This window comes from Gossypium arboreum, chromosome 5, assembly GCF_025698485.1.
Source record: "Gossypium arboreum isolate Shixiya-1 chromosome 5, ASM2569848v2, whole genome shotgun sequence".
Taxonomy (NCBI): domain Eukaryota; kingdom Viridiplantae; phylum Streptophyta; class Magnoliopsida; order Malvales; family Malvaceae; genus Gossypium; species Gossypium arboreum.
The window spans coordinates 14,136,515-14,154,377 of NC_069074.1; the positions used below are offsets into that span (position 1 = coordinate 14,136,515).

Genomic DNA, 17,863 nt, shown 5'->3' on the forward strand with positions numbered 1-17,863 from the left:
TGAGCCCTTTTTAAAAAGGCTTAAGGTATCATCGTGCATTGTTCATTAGGACATTATCACTGACTTTATCTACCGGCATCTTGTTCTACCGGTATTCTTGATGTAAAAGTCAAAGAAACAATCACATTTTGCTCGGAAAGCTTGCCCCACTGTAATTTTAGAGTCACTTCCACTGTACCTTTTAGGACATAAAGTTTGTGCCTCCTACTGCAATTTCAGAGGAATAACATTTGGTTTCTTCCATCCATTCCGCTGCAACTCAAAGGCATAGTATTTGTATCATCTTCAATCAGTTTGATCTGTTACACTATTCCCTAGGTGTAATGACCAGATGTACATGAATGCAAAGTATCAATTCTTTTCTCGAGAATGACCCTCTTTTACACTTAGGTTGACATTACTCGTCATTTGTCGAGGTTGTATCACTGATAAAATGTCTCGTCTTTTAGTTCAACCAATAAAGAGTCCAAAGAGAGAATATTTCCAACCTTTAGGCTTGGTGAGTTCTAAACAATAGTCCTGTTTCAGGTTCTTGTATTATTTAGAAACTTCCAAAGTAATATGCAAAACTTCTTTTGTGAAAGTGTTATTAGTCCATTAATCATTATTTCAATGCAAAATGCTTGAAAAAGATCAAAACAATTAACAAGAAGGTAATTGATTATGAGCATAGCTCGAAATGGATAAATTAATCAAAGATTGCAAATGCAATAAGAATGAAATCAACTCAAAACGAATGATTTAATCAAAGATAGCAATGCAATAAGAAGAAAATTTATTTGGACATATCTTGAGAAGAATCAAAGATAACAAATTCAAAATGGGCAAAATGGAAGCTAGATGCCCCAGATATCGCAGCCTGAGCTTTTCTGTACCAACTTCTTGGGGACCTTTCTGAGTTTAATATGTGTTTAGGGGATCCGGAGTACTTTTTCGATGCCCCAAGACGTAGCATACTTCTTCATTGTTAATTAAGGCATAGCAAGACTAATGTATGCCCCACTTTGATCCAAATTTGAGCTGCCCTTTTCGAGTTTTCAACTTGAATCCTTTTAGTCTCAAGGCTCCATTTATGGGTTTCGCCTAGCTTCTTTTTTTTTCCGCTTTTTTTTTAGAATTTTTTTTTTTGTGTTTTTGTGTTTTTGTGTTTTTTTTTTTTTGCCTTTGCCTTTGCCTTTGCCTCTGCCTTTGCCATATAACGCCTAATCTTTAAACATCATGACCTTTTGATATTGTACAATTTGTGTTAGACATGATTTTCTCGCACTCTTTATTGGCACCCTTTTTGAAATTTGATGACTGTCGACCTAGTGACATTGGCATATGAAACAACTTTTATCCTTTTCATGAGTAAACGATGACCCCAAAGGCGAATCGGTATTGGTTAGAAGCTTTCAAAGAGATCGCCCATAACCTCCATGCCCCACATGAAGGGGCACATGAATTTTCTCTCTATAAATTTGGCATTTACAAGATAATTGATGCAATCCCTTTCTATGGTGGGTCGTGAACCCAAATCTCATGATTAGCTCGGCCATCGTAAAACCATTAGCATATGTCATTCAAAACCTCGCAACATCCTCCTATCTTAGTAGCCAGCGTATCTTGATATGATCATGCAAAAAATCTTTAAATTCTAGGAAGTGACTCAATGACGTCTCGCTTTGCCTTTGTGGTAATGCAGACTCCGATGTTTGCATCTTTCTCTTGTCATAGGCCTACTGTCTACTGTCTTTTTGTAAGAGAGGATCTGTTTTCATCTTACTCTACCATCCTTAACAAATTAGAGAGTAGTCTACATCTCTATCATCTTCAGAGTGTTGAGATCCCTTTAGGCCCATATTTCGCTCAAAAGGAGACTCGGAGTCAATGACAGCGTTACTCACATCATTGATATTTGGGGACCCGCTAAAGGCAGATTCCAAAGAAATAAATGATTCTAAGGATGATTATTTGTATGGTATGATCATGAATGAAGAATAAATGAATATTTGAAATAAATTCCAAAGAACAAAAGAATCTAAGAACAATTATTTGTACCGTATGAGATGAAATCAAAGAATATTTGCTCAAAAAGATGCATTTTATTGAAATAAAGACTTAGGATACAAGCCTATTTCACAAAAGGGGTTTAATTGCTTCCAAGCTTAAAGCAACAAGCGTGTTTTAAATATTACTCTAGATTAGCTCTAAAAACTACAAGAGGTTCCTCTACAGACTAATCATTCAAAACATTTACAGGTTTGTAAGGATGAATGCCTCACAAGTTTCTCTACTCAGGATCCGATGCTACTAATCCTCTTCTTATTTTTCTATCTTTGACAGAGTCCTTTAATCATTTGCTCTTATCATCGTGATTTGGTAACGGACTCTTTGTACCAGGGGTGTCATCAAACTTCACAATCCCCATCTCGAGGAGTCTTTCAACCGTCTTCTTGAATGCAGTACAATTTTCTATTGAATGCCCCGATACTCCCGCATGATAATCACATTTAGCGTTTGAATCATACCATTTGGGGTATGGGGGTTGCAACGGCCTTATATAATATGGGGACACCACGTGTGAATCAAATAAACTTTGATATAACTCCTTATATGACATTGGGATTGGCGTAAATTGGAACTTTTCAAAATTTTGCCTTACACTTGATTCCTGCTTTGTCGAACCTTGTTGCCCCCTCGTAGTCACCTTTGGTTGATTGACGGTTATTGACCTTGAGTGATCTCTATTGTATGAGCTCATACTGTTCACTTCATTCTCCTTTTTCTTTGGAACTGACCTCTTGGTAGTTTCTCCAACTTCAATCTTGCCACATCTTATGGCATTCTCAATCATCTCGCCTGCCATTACCATATCAGAAAAACTTTTGGTAGTATTCCCAATCATATGGGTGATGAATGGGGCCTTCAAAGTATTAATGAAGAGCATGGTCGTTTCCTTCTCCAAAAGAGGTGGTGGACTTGTATCGCTATTTCCTCCACCGTTGTGCATCGCTGAAACTCTCACGGCTTCTTTTCTATGTTTTGTAGTGTGATCCTATCTCGGCGTCATATCACCACATGGTTATATTTGTTGCATGAAAGCTTTGTGCAAGATCTCTCCATGAACCGATCTTTGCACGCTCAACCGATTGTACCACCTAGCCATTTGCTCCCATTAGGTCATCACGAAAACAATGGATCAATAGTTGATCGTTGTTCACATAGCCGATCATCCTTCTACAAAACATTGTTATGTGCGCCTCTGGGCAAGTAGTCCGTTGTACTTTTCAAACTCGGCATCTTAAATTTATGAGGAAGCACCAAATCTGGAACCAAACTTAAGTCTTTGGCATCCCTGATGATTGCCAGCGCCTTCTAAAACCCTAAAATTCTCCTCTAACCACCTGCAACGATCTTCCAATTGTTTCGAGGATTCAGTGGCCATTCTTTCCTTCTCTATTAAATCCAGATCAGGAGTAATAGGGTTGACCGAGTTATCACCCAAATTATTTCCCAACCCGGATGGGAAATTTATGGGGATTCCAAGATCCATCGGCCCATGTTGAGGCCTCACTGTGATGATGGCCTTCTAGGAGGTGCCTCGGTTTGCGAGGGCACATGAGGTGGGGTAAAACCCGAGGTAGGTAGGATCTTCATTATCTTCTCCGCATTGATCAAAGGGCTTTTCCCTTTTCTAATCCGCCACCAATAGACGAGTTAATTGATCCATCATGCTTTTCGGGACTCTAACATATGGTCCCTCATATCTTCATCAGTATCTTAGCCATTGCTCTTGCATCCGCTCTTGTAATTGTTCTTGCATCTCCCTTTGCATTTGTTCTATCCTTTCTAATCTCTGGTCCATTGCTTTGGTTTTACGGCGGGTATAGTGGCTGTGTTCGGTTTCTTGATTCTCGTTGGTTTCAGATTAAGCAAATAATTTTGTTTAATCGGGTTCTTTAGTGAAAGTTTAATGCAAATGTTGCAATGTAATGCAAATGTATGGAATGAATGCAAAAGAAAGGAAGATGTTGATCTTGAATTCAATTCCATTAGAATAACTTTTCTAGAAAACATATTTCTTTACATGAAAATATATTACGTATGCGGTATTGCCCTTCATATCCCAAGTAAACGCTGATCTTTTCTTCATGATCGAATCCTATAAATTCTCTAAAAGATGCCTTTACTAGTTCCTTGCTGCTTAATCTGAGCCTCGATCTCTTGCTCACTTATCTCCATGATACTCATCAAAAGTGCCGGCTCTTGAATAATCTTTGTTGGCAATTAAATCAAGTCATGTATTCCTTCGTGGACTTCCAAATCTCTCGTCATGCCTTTGTTGGCTTGAATCTCTGGCAATTACATCATGTATTCCTCCGTGAACTACCAGCTTTCTCTCATCGTGTTTACTTGGACTATATTCAGGCGATCGCACTATAATCTACTTTATCAAGAAATTCGTTTCCTATGACAAACTATTCTATTTAGGAATTGAATTTCGAATCAACACATTCTTTTCTTTGATGTAATGTAATGCAAATGCATGAACGCAAAAAAAAAGAAGGCATTGATTCTAAATTTAATTTCATTAGAACAACTTTTCTAGAAAGCAAATTCTTTTACATAAAACGGACTACATATATGGCTTTTCTCTTGTATTCCAATTGAAGACACCTATCTTCCTCTTCATATCCGGATCTTGTGGTCGAGTCTGACGAATTCTCCAAGAGATGTCTATATTAACTCCTTTTTTGCTCGATCCAGGCTGCGACTCGTTGCTCACTTATTACTGTGATACTTGTCAGCTCCTTTAAGAAGGTCAAGATGTGACGGCTCTCGAATAATCTTTGTCAGTTTCTGTCTTCAGGCAATGAAGCGAAGTCTTGTATTTCTTTACGAGCTATCAGTCTTCTTTCATGTGTTCACTTGGATCATATTTAGACAACCGTATTATAATCCACTTTATCAAAAAATTCGTTTTCTTATGACAAACTGTTCTATTTAGCAATCAAATATGAATCAACACCTCCTTCCTAGGATGATGTAATGTAATGCAATTATAAACAAAACAAAAATAAAACACGTTTGTGCAGGATAAATAAATAACAAATAAAGCAATTCGGATGACCACTAGGGGTTCGGAGTGGCTCTACCTAGGGTGGGCTCCTAGGTCTCTCTATATGTGGTTTGGTTCTAGAGTAAGGGTACCTGAACCAACAGATTCCTCGATCCTCACCCATTATAGGCTCATTTGAATCGAGTTCAATTCAGGAGAACATTTCCCTATGGCTACACGGAGATGAAAATCTCACGAAACCATAGGTACGGATGTATTCCGAAAGTGATCCACTATCCTGCACGAAGGTGAAAACCTCACGAAGGCGTAGTTTCTCACTCCCACTTAAGGGTGTGACCACAACGGTCATGCAATGCAATGCGAGAAGATATATGCATAAAAACTTGAAACAATTAAAGAAAATAGGAATAAAATGATGAAAACAGACGAAAACGGGTGAAACGCAATAAAATGATCGTATATCAAAACCAAATTCTCAATTTTCAAAAAGACAAAAGTTAATCAACTTGTGGCTTGACTCTCTTATAAAACTCCCGATTAGAGTCGCTAAGTCGTCGTAACCATTTTTTTAAAAAACGGTATCGACTTGGAGAAAAAAAATGAAAATGTAAGTCGCCACCAATCTTTTTAGGTGTGATCGGATCACCTTAAGTTAATCATTTTAATAAAAGTTAAGATTTACTAAAACGATAATTTTGGTCTACGAAAATCGAAAATGAGTTCGAGTCGGTTACGCATTTAGGAAGGATTAGCACCCTCGATACGCCCAAAATTGGTACCTAGTTGATTAATTAGTGTCTTAGTGTCGAAAATTTAAAAACTTGAAAGAATTTAAAATACGATCCTCTTTGTAAAGAAAATGCTCAAATGTTAAGGACCTTCTCGTCTCACAATATAAAATGTCACATCCAAGAAGTTAGGACACGACATCTTGAATTTTCGAGAACGAGCTTGCATTTTATATAAAAATTCGTGTATTTCAAAAGGTTATTCAGTTAGTTAAGGTGAACGAGGAAAATCGAAACCCAGTAAGTTAGGCACGCTTCCTCGAATTCCCAAACACCGAATATTGCCTTTACTTGCAAAAATCTTATTTCGAGGTAACAAAATGCCATACCCAGTAAGTTAGGGCACAACACCTCGTATCTCCGAGAATAAGCATTTTCAAAACTCATGTCGCGATTTAAAAGAGTATTCCGTTATTTAGGTTAAAGGAGAAAATCGAAACCTAATAAGTTAGGGCACGATTGTCTCAATTACCAAATACTGGAATATTACTTTATGAAAGAATTATTATTGGGTTGGATATAATGATAATAAGAATAATATTAAAGTAAAGTAAACAATAATACTATATATAAATATATATATATATAATAGAAATACACACTACTATATAATAATAATAATAAATATAGAAATACAAAAAGCAAATATAATAAAATATTAAATTAAAGTAATAAAAATAATACTATATATAAATATATATATATACATAAAATATACACTAATATATAATAGTAATAGTGATAGCAAAAATAATGAAAATATGAGTAATATTAATAATATATTAGAATACAAAAGTAAAGTAATAATAATAGGGTGATAATAATAATAATAATACAAACAATAATACATATATATATAATAATAGTAGCTAGAAATAAAAAATAATAAAAGTAACAATAATGATAGTAATAATATAAATAAATATGGAGAGGGCATATATAATATAATAATAATATAAATAATAATATATACATGAGAAATAATAATAATAATATAAATAATAGTAAAAATAATAAAATAATAAAACAAAGCTCTCAACTCTCTTTCTCCTCTTTTCTAAATCCGTTGTTGGTCCGCTTTGTTTCAGTCATGGACCCTTCACGGGCATATTCTCGAGACCACCGTACACCAATGCCGGACCTCAAAAAAAACCTTTTTCGGTAATGAAAATATAGGTAAGCTTCTTACTTTTATTTTTACTTTCGTATAAAAAAACAAAATAAAATTGAAAGGAAAACAATAAACAAACAAAGAACTAAAGATGAGAAAAGAAACCTCTTTTGCTTTGATCTTTGATTAATCTCCAAAAACTAGCCTTTCCAAGAAACAAAAATAACCTTCTTTCTAAAAAAACAAAAAAACACCTCCAAAAAAACAAAAAAACACCTCCTGCAAAACAAAGAACAATCCTTCTCCAAAAAACCAAAAACCCACCCCCCTAAAAACAAAGTCTTGAATGTCTTTTATAACCAAAATTTACAAGTGGAGTGGTTGGGGTGGTTTAGGTGGCCAAGGGTGGTGGAGTTGGTGGCCAAGGTGGGTGGCCAACAAAGGTGGTGGAGTAGGTGGCCAAGGTTTTTATTTATTTATTTATTTATTTATTTTTTGTGTTTGGGTTGGGATTAGGTTGGGCCAAAATTGGGTTTGGGCTTGTAACTGGATAATAGGCTAGGTTTAATTCGGGTTTGGTTTTATTGGGTCCCGGGCAAAATTTGGGTCTTACAATATTTATTAAGTAAAAACTTGAAAATAGCATGTTACTTAATTAAAAATTTTAAAGTAAAAAAAAATGCTTAAAGCAACTTTCATTAGAACCTAGAACCTAATGATAGAAAATGTGTTTAGTATAAAACGTTTTTTAAAAAACCTTTTTTTTATAGAACTCATTTTTTGCCATGTCAGCTTCTAAGTTCTAACTTTAAGAATTATTTATTTCCCTAAATAATGTAAAAATTTAGAAAAAAAAAACGACATTTTCACTAATTTTACAATATTAAAAGCCTACTTATGAAATCTAAAAATTTCACATATCAATTACAGCTCTAATTATAATAAAACCTTAAACTGTATTCAAATTATGATATCGTTTAAATAGAAGCGACGTTAGTTCAAACATGACGCGTAGTTTGATTAACGAAATTTGACAAAAGAGCAGAACACCCAAATCAGTTTCCGTACCCCAGCATGTTTTGCGTGTAGCGTGAAACTCCACGGTATCATACATGCTATTATTTTCCAACTTAATAAATATCATGGTTGACTTGGACTCTATACTATTCTTCTTTTCGGTCAGGACTCAATATATTTAAATATTTTTATTTCTTTTATTAATTCCATCTTAATTGAATTGGAAAATTACATAAAATCGAAAATTTATAAAAATATAATAAATCTAGATATATATAAGTTCTGAGTTTGACAAAATTTTTAAACTGACGAGAATATTAATTGTTTTCCAATATATTATTAAATTAATTTTAAAATATTATAATTTAATTTAAAATTATTAATTTAAAAAGTTGTGTTAATTTTAATAAAGAGTTATTATTTAAATAGAACTTTAAGAATGAAATATGAATAAGAATGGTGATATTTTTAATTATTAGTTAAATTTTGACGTAAAAAGTTGTGTTAATTTTTAAAATGTGTTTATTGAGGTAAAAATAATTATTACTTGAATAAAACTTTAAGTATCTTAATTATTACTTATTTAGTATTAGAGTTATATACCAATTAATATTTATATTTAGCTTTATAAATAATATTCGATAAATAGAAATATTGAATTAAGTAGCATCTAAGACAAATTATCGGTAATAAAGTTAGAATTATATAATAATAATAATAATAATAATAATAATAATAATGAAGAATAAAAGTCATGGTTCTTGAAAAGGTAATATTGAATTGTATTGGAACAATAATGACATGGGAGAGTTATCGGAGATTATATTAATTGACAATGAGATAATATGGTATTATGATATTATTAGTTTTAACTTTTCTATAAATTTTAACCATGTGAAGTAATCACTTTTAAAACTGTTTCTTTTTTTTATCTATTTGTTATTTATTTGGTACAAGTGAAAAATATTTTATGCATTTGTTTGAAAAGAAAGTTAAATTTCAACAATTATTTTTAACCACTATTATTATATATGTTTATTAATTTAGTTTCAATATATTTCCTATTTATTACAAACTATTATTATTGCTACATGTTGTTTTACCCATTTTTATTTTAATTTTAAATTAACATTATGGTTAATTTACATAAATAATATATAAAAATTCATTTCTAAATGGGTTGTCAATGAAATTAATTACGAAATAGTATATTTTTGGGTGGAGCTTTTCTCATAGGTGCCACTACATTTTTTATAATTATTTTTTATTTTTTAAATATTATTTTATTGGTGGCACCTTTCTCATATATGTCACCACTTGTATTATTTTTTCCCAATTCAGTACATGATCCGTATATATTTACGAATGTGGTATGGGATAGGTGGTGTTTATCTGGTAGGCATCACTGGTAACTCCTATAAATAAAAATTGTCAAATAAAAATAAAATTACATTATAAAAATTTACATTAATAAAAATTACAAAACACTAAACTAAACACTAACAATTTATATAGCTTAATCATCATAAATTACTAACAAAATAACTATAAAATAACAATTTAAAGGTTGAAATGTCTTTGGGCAAAACATGAATATACAAATACAACATAATCACTTCAGTGTTAAAATCCACATAAAATTTAGATATATGACACCTTATACAATGGTTGAAAAAAATAAGGGATAATTTCACAAAACGTCTTCAAACTATGATTAAATTCTAATTCATTCCTAAATTTCAAAATGTACCAAAACAATCATGCCAATCATATCCTTCTTCTGCCTTAGATGTGAGCTTTAGCATTAATGATAACTTGGATCTAATGTGGTTTGTTTTGTTAATTACATGAAAGATTGGGGCAGATTCTCCTCTTTTTTTCCCAATATTTTCCTTTACCTTCTTTAATTTATTATAATAAAAATAAGAAAGTTAGTAGTTATATTATAAACAAATAATTTTATTAAAAAATTATTTTCTCCTTGTCCTTTATATAAATTCATGAAGAAAACAAAAAATATTAATAATTTTTTTTCAATTAACTTTCAATAAATTAACTCTAAAATTTAAATACATGTATTAGCCAAAAAAACACAGGTATTGCATTGATAAAATCTGTCAAACCCAAATACCAAATGATAATGGAGTAAAATAATTTAAATTAACATTTAATAAGAAATTTATAATACTAATATAAAAATGTAGTATTACTTGTTTTCTTTGTATTTATTTATACACAAGAGGAAAAGGAAATATATGAAGGAAAGTAAAAAAGGAAATATTTCAAGTGTTTTATGAGCTATTATATTTTATTTATTTTTATTATCTTGAAGAAGTGAAAACAAAAACCTTATTTTACTTTTAAAGGAAAAATGAAAAAAGCGTGTGGGAAAGAGTTGGTGACAGTGACATATGTCACCAATTTGGTTGCATAATAAAGTTTAGTATCCTTCTTTGAACGTGAAAAAAAAAAAACAATTAAACTACGACAACTTAAATTGAAACAACACTTTGGATTTGAAAATCCAATTGGAATATTTTAAAAATAAAAATATGGTTTAAAATTTTATAAATAAATAAATAAATAAATATTTTTATTGAAATTAATATATCTATTATTAATAATAACACTTTCTAAAAAGATAAAAGGTCAAATATGAAATTAAAACCCCAACAACCTGATTCCATAATTAAAAGATAAAATTAACTACATATTTTTTCCTTCCACGCGGTTTCGTCTTTCTTTTCTATGTTGTTTCCATTTTCATGTATAGAGAAGTCGTCGGTTTGATCAAATTTGGTTTGCAGTCACTGAGCTCCACTTATCGGTTAAAGATAATTTGATTTTTAATTTTTTTTTATTTTCGTAATTTGTGTCGTCCATTAATAATATGCTACTGTTTTATGTGCTAATGAAAGAAGAGAATCGATATGAACTTATTAACGACAAGTTTCTCATTTTAAAAGTTTCACTTTAACTCAAATCTGTATTTAATTAAAATCTGATAAAATATTCAATATAGAAAATCTCAAAAGAAGCATTTTAGGGTGCGATTACATTTTCTATTTTTCATTTTCATTTTACAAATAATTTTTAACTTTTGTTTTAAAATTGAAATATATATTTGAAAATGAAAATAGAAATTTATTTTCAATACTGAAAATAATTTTATTTTCTGTTTTCAAAATAAAATGAAAAATAATTAATTAATTAATTAAATTAAAGTATAATTATTTAAAATACATTAGTAAAATAAAAAATTTAAAAGTTATAAAAATAAAAATTGCTTCTAAAAGACCACATAAAATGAAATTAAAAAAACTCTTATTTTGTTGTGAAATAATAAAGAAAGAATAAACTAAAATGTGATAGAAGAAAGAGTGTAAAGAGAATGTAGAATAGAAAGTGTGTCTTTTTTTTTATATATTTTTCATGAGTACATGAGCCCCATATAATAGAGGTTAAAAGTAACTCCCTAATTATTATAGGGCATGTAAAGAGTCATGACCTTTTATCTCCCATATTAATGGAGTATAGGAAAAGTCTCATAACTTATGGGGTATAGGAAGGGTTTTATAACTTATGGGGTTGATAATGACATCCATATAAATATTTCATAAGACTCCCTCTTGGATGTTCATTATCTAATTATGTTTCGTTAAAACCTTACTAAGAAAAACCTAGTAGGACAAAAACTTAGTGAAGGAAAAAGAGTACATAATTATACGCTTGATATGTTGCCTTATTAAAAACCTTACCTGGAAAACCCAGTGGGATAAAACCAAGGTTAAGGGAAAAAGAGTTCAGCGCGTATTAACTCCCCCTAATGGCTACATCACTTGAGATCTCGAAGGTGACAGATTCCAATGTAGTAAACAAGCTTCTGAAACACTGATGTAGGAAGCGCCTTAGTGAATAAATCTGCTAAATTCTCACTTGAACTGATCTGCTTAACTTTTATCTCTTTAATCTTCTGGAGGTCATGAGTGAAGAAGAATTTTGGTGCAATGTGTTTTGTTCTGTCACCTTTGATGTATCCACTATCGAGCTGATAAATGCATGTTGTATTGTCTTCAAACAAGACAGTTGTAGCTTCCTTTCCAGATGACAAACCACAATTATTCCTTATATGCTGGATCATAGATCTTAGCCATACACATTCACGATTTGATTCATGGATTGCTAAGATTTCTGCATGATTAGACGTGGTTGCTGCAATTGTTTGCTTCATTGAGCGCCAAGAGATTGCAGTACCTCCATATGTAAAAACATATCCAGTTTGTGATTTTTCATTATAAGGATCTGACATAAATCCTGCATCTACAAAACCAATCAACTCTGTCTTGGATTTATTAGGGAAAAATAGACCCATATTCTTTGTGCCTTGGAGATAACGAAATATCTGTTTTACTCCAGTCCAATGTCTCCGAGTTGGGCATGAGCTAAATCTTGCTAGCAAATTTACAGAAAAAGATATATCAGGTCGGGTATGGCTAGCAAGATACATTAATGCCCCAAATGCACTGAGGTATGACACTTCAGGACCAATAAAATCTTCACTATCTTCCCGAGGACGGAAAATGTCTTTATTTAGATCAAGTGATCTTACAACCATCGGGGTAGTTATTAGATATGCCTTATCCATATAAAATCTCTTTAGCACCTTTTCAATATACGTTGATTGATGCATAAGGATTCCTTCTTTTAGGTGCTCAATTTGTAACCCCAAACAAAATTTCGTTCTTCCAAGGTCTTTCATTTCAAATTCTTTCTTCAAGCACTCAACAGTCTTTTAGATCTCTTCAGGAGTTCCAATGATATTCAAATCATCAACATATACTGCAATAATTACATATCCAGATCCAAACTTCTTAATGAAAATGAATGGGCAAATTGGATCATTCTTGTATCCTTCTTTCAACAAATACTCGCTTAGGCGATTATACCATATGCGTCCGGGTTGTTTCAATCCATAAAGGGATTTGTGCAATTTGATCGAATAATGTTCTCTAGAACCTGAACTCACTGCTTCAGGAAGTTTAAATCCTTCAGGGAGTTTTATATAAATGTTAGTATTCAGTGGGCCATACAAATAAGCTGTTACTACATCTATTAGGCGTAAATCAAGCCCTTCTCTTATATCCAGACTTATCAAAAATCTAAATGTAGTTGCATCCACCACAGGAGAATGTATCTTCATAATCAATTCCAGGTCTTTGTGAGAATCCTTGTGCAACTAAACATGCTTTATACCTTACAATTTCACTCTTTTCATTTCTTTTACGCACAGAAACCCATTTATATCCTACTGGTTTCACACCTGTAGGTATACGGACTACAGGTCCAAACACTTCCCTTTTCGCTAGCGATTTCAATTCATTTTCAATTGATTCTTTCCATTTTGTCCAATCATCTATTTGTTTACATTCCTCAATCGATTTTGGTTTATAATCCTCTTTATTATTTATAACATCTAGTGTTACATTGCATGCAAAAATATCATCGACGTCGATTTGATTTCGGTTCCATTTTATACCGGACATGACATAATCAAAAGAGATCTCTTCATTGTCAGGTACCTGATTTTCTTCTGAAACTATTCTTTCAGTCATGTCTATAGTCTCTTTAGGAGATCCCGGTATAATCATTTTTTCTTTGATTTCACCATCATTAATCTTTGCTCATTTCTTTTTTCGAGGATTCTTATCTTTGGAACCAATTGGTCTACCACGCTTCAGGCATGTATTAGACTCAGTAGCAACTGGATTTTGTCCTTCTGGGACATCAAGTTTTATTAGAGCATTCACAGCTGGTATATATGACTTAGTCACTTTCTTTGGGTCAGAAAATGCGTCTGGCAATTCATTAGCTAAACTTTGTAAATGAATAATCTTTGAACTTCTAAATCACATTACTTAGTTCGAGGATCAAGATGAGCTAATGAAAACTCTTTCCAACTAATTTTCTTATCCAGCTGTTTGATTTCTCCCCCTAATGTTGGAAAAATTGACTCGTCAAAATGACAATCTGCAAAACAAGCCGTAAATTGATTCCCTGTAGATGGTTCTAGATATTTAATTATGGATAGGGATTCAAATCCAACATTTATACCCAACCTTCTTTGAGGTCCCATCTTAGTTCTATGTGGTGGAGCAATTGGAACATATACGGCACATCCAAATGTTCTTAGATGGGAAATATTTGGTTCCCGACCATGAACTATTTGTAAGGCGGAGACTTTATGATAACTTGTTGGCCTGATGCGAATTAATGCAGTTGCATGTAAAATTGCATGCCCCCAAGCAGTGATTAGGAGTTTTGACTTCATAAATAATGGCCTTGCTATCAATTGAAGTCGTTTTATTAAAGATTCTGCTAGACCATTTTGTGTGTGAACATGAGCTACAGGATGCTCAACACTTATTCCAATGGACATGCAATAGTTATTAAAAGACTGAGAAGTAAATTCACCAGTATTATCAAGACGGATGGTCTTAATAGGAAAATCTAGGAAATGGGCTTGTAATCGAATTAGTTGAGCAAGCAATCTTGCAAACGCCAGGTTGCGAGTTGATAACAAAGATACATGAGACCATCTACTCGATGCATCGATTAAAACCATAAAGTACCTAAATGGTCCACATGGGGGATGTATAGGCCCACATATATCCCCTTGAATTCACTCAAGAAAAGTAAGTGGTTCATTATTTATCTTAGCTGGTGATGGTCGGATTATTAATTTCCCCAGTGAACATGCAGCACATGTAATATTTTGAAGAATTTGTTGGCTCTTCAATGAATGTCCACATGAATTTTCAATTATTTTTCACATCATTATTGAACCGGGATGGCCTAACTGGTCATGCCAAAGAACAAAGTCATTAGTAAACTTTTGGTTTACTATAGCACGTGTTTCTATAGAACTGATCTTTGTGTAGTACAAACCAGTAAAGAATGCAGGCAATTTCTCAACAATTTGTTTATTGCCTTGAGCAATACTCGTAATTTGAAGGAATCCACAATTTCCTTCGTTTAAAGTCTCAATATGATATCCATTTTGGCGAATATCTTTAAAACTCAATAAATTTCTTTGAGACTTAGGGGAGTATAATGCATTAATAATTTCAATTTTTGTTCCCCTTGGTAATAAAATAATTGCTCTTCCGAAGCCTTCTATAATAGTTGTACTACCAGATATAGTGCTCACACTTTCTTCTTTCATTATTAAATAAGAAAAATATCTCTTATCTTTCAATATGGTGTGAGTAGTTGCACTGTCTGCTAGACATATATTTTCACTATTCATAGCTGATTGCCTTTGCAAGATAATGTTCTTCAAAGAAACAAAATAACCACAAAATGTCACACATAATAGTGAAAACAGGTATTCAAAGTTCAAATTACTAAAAAGTCTATCAAACAAAATTATCACATAAAACATAGCACTAGTAAAGGTTATAACATCATTATTAAAGTTGCTAAATGAAACATAGAGTAATAGAGGTTTATTTTATTATTTATCGAAATTTGTGGCCTTAATAATTTCCTTCAGGGGTAGAAAGAAAATCAGCCACTTCTAAGTGGATTGCATTGCCATCATCAAAATCACCTTCGCCATCTTTATACACAAGATTGGTTTCTACTTTCTTTCCCTTCTGTTTTATGGACTGTTGATAAAGATCAACTAGATGCTTTTGTGTGCGACACACACGAGACCAATGTCCTTTTCCTCTACAACGATAGCATACATTAGTCATATTTTCACCTTTTTCTTTCTCTTCCTTGTTACCATTTTTTCGATCCCACTTCTGGTAGGAATGTGAATTTTTAAAACGACCACCTCGACCATATCCATATCTATGTCCGCGGCCACGCCCTCGGCCACGACCACGACCACATACACTACTATTTGCATGGTGTGTTTCTTTTAATTCTTGCCCATTGTGTAAACTCACATTCGCTTCAGGGAATGGAGCAGAGCCAGTTAGGTGTAATTCATGGTTTTTCATTAGCAGCTCGTTGTTTTGCTCCGCCACTAGGAGATAAGAAATTAATTCAGAATATTTCTAGAAGCCTTTTTCACGATATTGTGTCTGCAGGACAACATTATTTGCATGGAAAGTTGAGTATGTTTTTTCTAACATTTCTGCATCAGTAATCTTTTCTCCACATAATTCAATTGTGAAGTGATTCGAACATGGCCGAAGTTATAATCACTAATGACTTAAAGTCTTGCAATCTTAAATTCACCACTCATAACGAGCTTTAGGCAAAATCACGCTTTCGGTGGTCATATCTTTCCTTTAGATTGGCCCAAAGAATTTGAGGGTCCTTAACAGTCAAATATTCGGTCTTTAGACCTTCATGGAGGTGATGGCGAAGGAAAATCATGGCATTGGCCTTATATTGTGTACTTTCTTCATTTCCCTCCTTAATAGTCTCACCAAGACCCTTTGCATCTAAGTGAATTTCAGCATCTAGTACCCATGATAAATAGTTATTTCCAGTGATGTCTAGAGCCACAAATTCTAGTTTTGTAAGATTTGACATTATAAACTATAAGACAAAATATACAAGTCAATAATGTAAAATAAAGCATGTTAATATGCAAATGAAATAACGCATATGTAAATGAAATAGATCAACTTGTTACCCTTACTTCACCTAAGCGTCCTTCGGCAATCTTTAAGGAAAAATTTGTTGGCATTGATTTCTTATATTAGAGACTCGTGCTGATAACGTGTTGTGAAATAATAAAGAAAGAATAAACTAAAATGTGATAGAAGAAAGAGTGTAAAGAGAATGTAGAAGAGAAAGTGTATCTTCTTTTTTTATATATATTTTTCATGAGTACATGAGCCCTATATAATAGGGGTTAAAAGTAACTCTCTAATTATTATAGGGCATGTAAAGAGTCATGACCTTTTATCTCCCATACTAATGGGGTATAGGAAAAGTCTCATAACTTATGGGGTAGAGGAAGGGTTTTATAACTTATGGGGTTGATAATGACATCCACATAAATATTTCATAACAGTTTTCAAGTTTTTCTATTTTTCCAAAACATTTTTGTTGAAAACAATGAAAACATATTTTTTTAGTTCTCTAGTTTTCACATATATTTTTTTTTGTTTTCTTTTTTTTAAATCTCTAATCATGTTTTCTTCACTATTTTCTATTTTTCGAGATAATAAAAATAAAATGAAAAATAGAAAATTTAAAATTTTAGTTCTTACTGAAATGATTACAGTTTATTTTCAAAATTTGATCGTCAAACATATTATATCATATGTGTAATGACATATAAATTTATCATTTTCACACATTACACACCAAAACTCAATTAATGAATTAACTATTGTCGTTATGCCAAGACTAAAATTTTAAAATTCAATATATACTTTGAATGACTCAATTAAATAATATTGACTAAATCTACAATAGTGCGTATAGTACAAAATTAATAATTAAGTTTAACAAAATTAATTTAATTGCTATAGTTTAAATTAGAACTGAAATTTTAAAATTTAAAAATATAAAAATTAAAATCAAATTAAAATAAAAACTAAACTCGTAACAATTATAAAATACAAAAACTACTTTTCGGATTTTTTTAAACAATCAAAGTAGGAAATTCATCTATGATGTAACCTTACTTTTTCTGTCAAGATTGCCACGTTATTTTGATTTTTTTCTAGAAATATACACCTAGGAAAAGAATATATTTAAAAATTTAAGATTATTTAGAAGAGTAAATATTCTTCTTTTAAGTCAACACGACATGTCTGAGGATCGGTTTACTATTTGGCGGAAAAAAGACAAAATACGACGTATGATCTACAAAAAAAAAAATACGTTTTTTTTCTCATATTTTTAAAAATTATA

General features: G+C 31.9%; 2 protein-coding genes across 2 annotated transcripts; both read right to left on the reverse strand.

The window, feature by feature from the left end:
* Nucleotides 1–11,813: 11,813 nt before the first annotated feature.
* LOC128292615 (secreted RxLR effector protein 161-like) lies at nt 11,814–12,593 on the reverse strand. The gene has a single exon (XM_053027476.1). It carries the CDS (start codon nt 12,591–12,593, stop codon nt 11,814–11,816), a length of 780 nt encoding a protein of 259 aa, XP_052883436.1.
* A 2,920-nt stretch (nt 12,594–15,513) lies between these two features.
* Nucleotides 15,514–16,528, reverse strand: LOC128292616 (uncharacterized). The gene is made up of 2 exons (XM_053027477.1): nt 16,258–16,528; nt 15,514–16,013 (listed from the first exon to the last, which is right to left on the reverse strand). Exons 1-2 carry the CDS (start codon nt 16,526–16,528, stop codon nt 15,514–15,516), a joined length of 771 nt encoding a protein of 256 aa, XP_052883437.1.
* Nucleotides 16,529–17,863: the final 1,335 nt, after the last annotated feature.

Bases quoted from the DNA above. Each gene is read 5' to 3' on its own strand.
- LOC128292615 (XM_053027476.1), bottom strand. From the start codon at position 12,593: ATGGTTGTAAGATCACTTGATCTAAATAAAGACATTTTCCGTCCTCGG.
- LOC128292616 (XM_053027477.1), bottom strand. From the start codon at position 16,528: ATGTCAAATCTTACAAAACTAGAATTTGTGGCTCTAGACATCACTGGA. The intron at 16,014-16,257 runs GTGATTTTGCCT...CTTATCTCCTAG, and splicing joins AAGATATGACCACCGAAAGC to TGGCGGAGCAAAACAACGAG.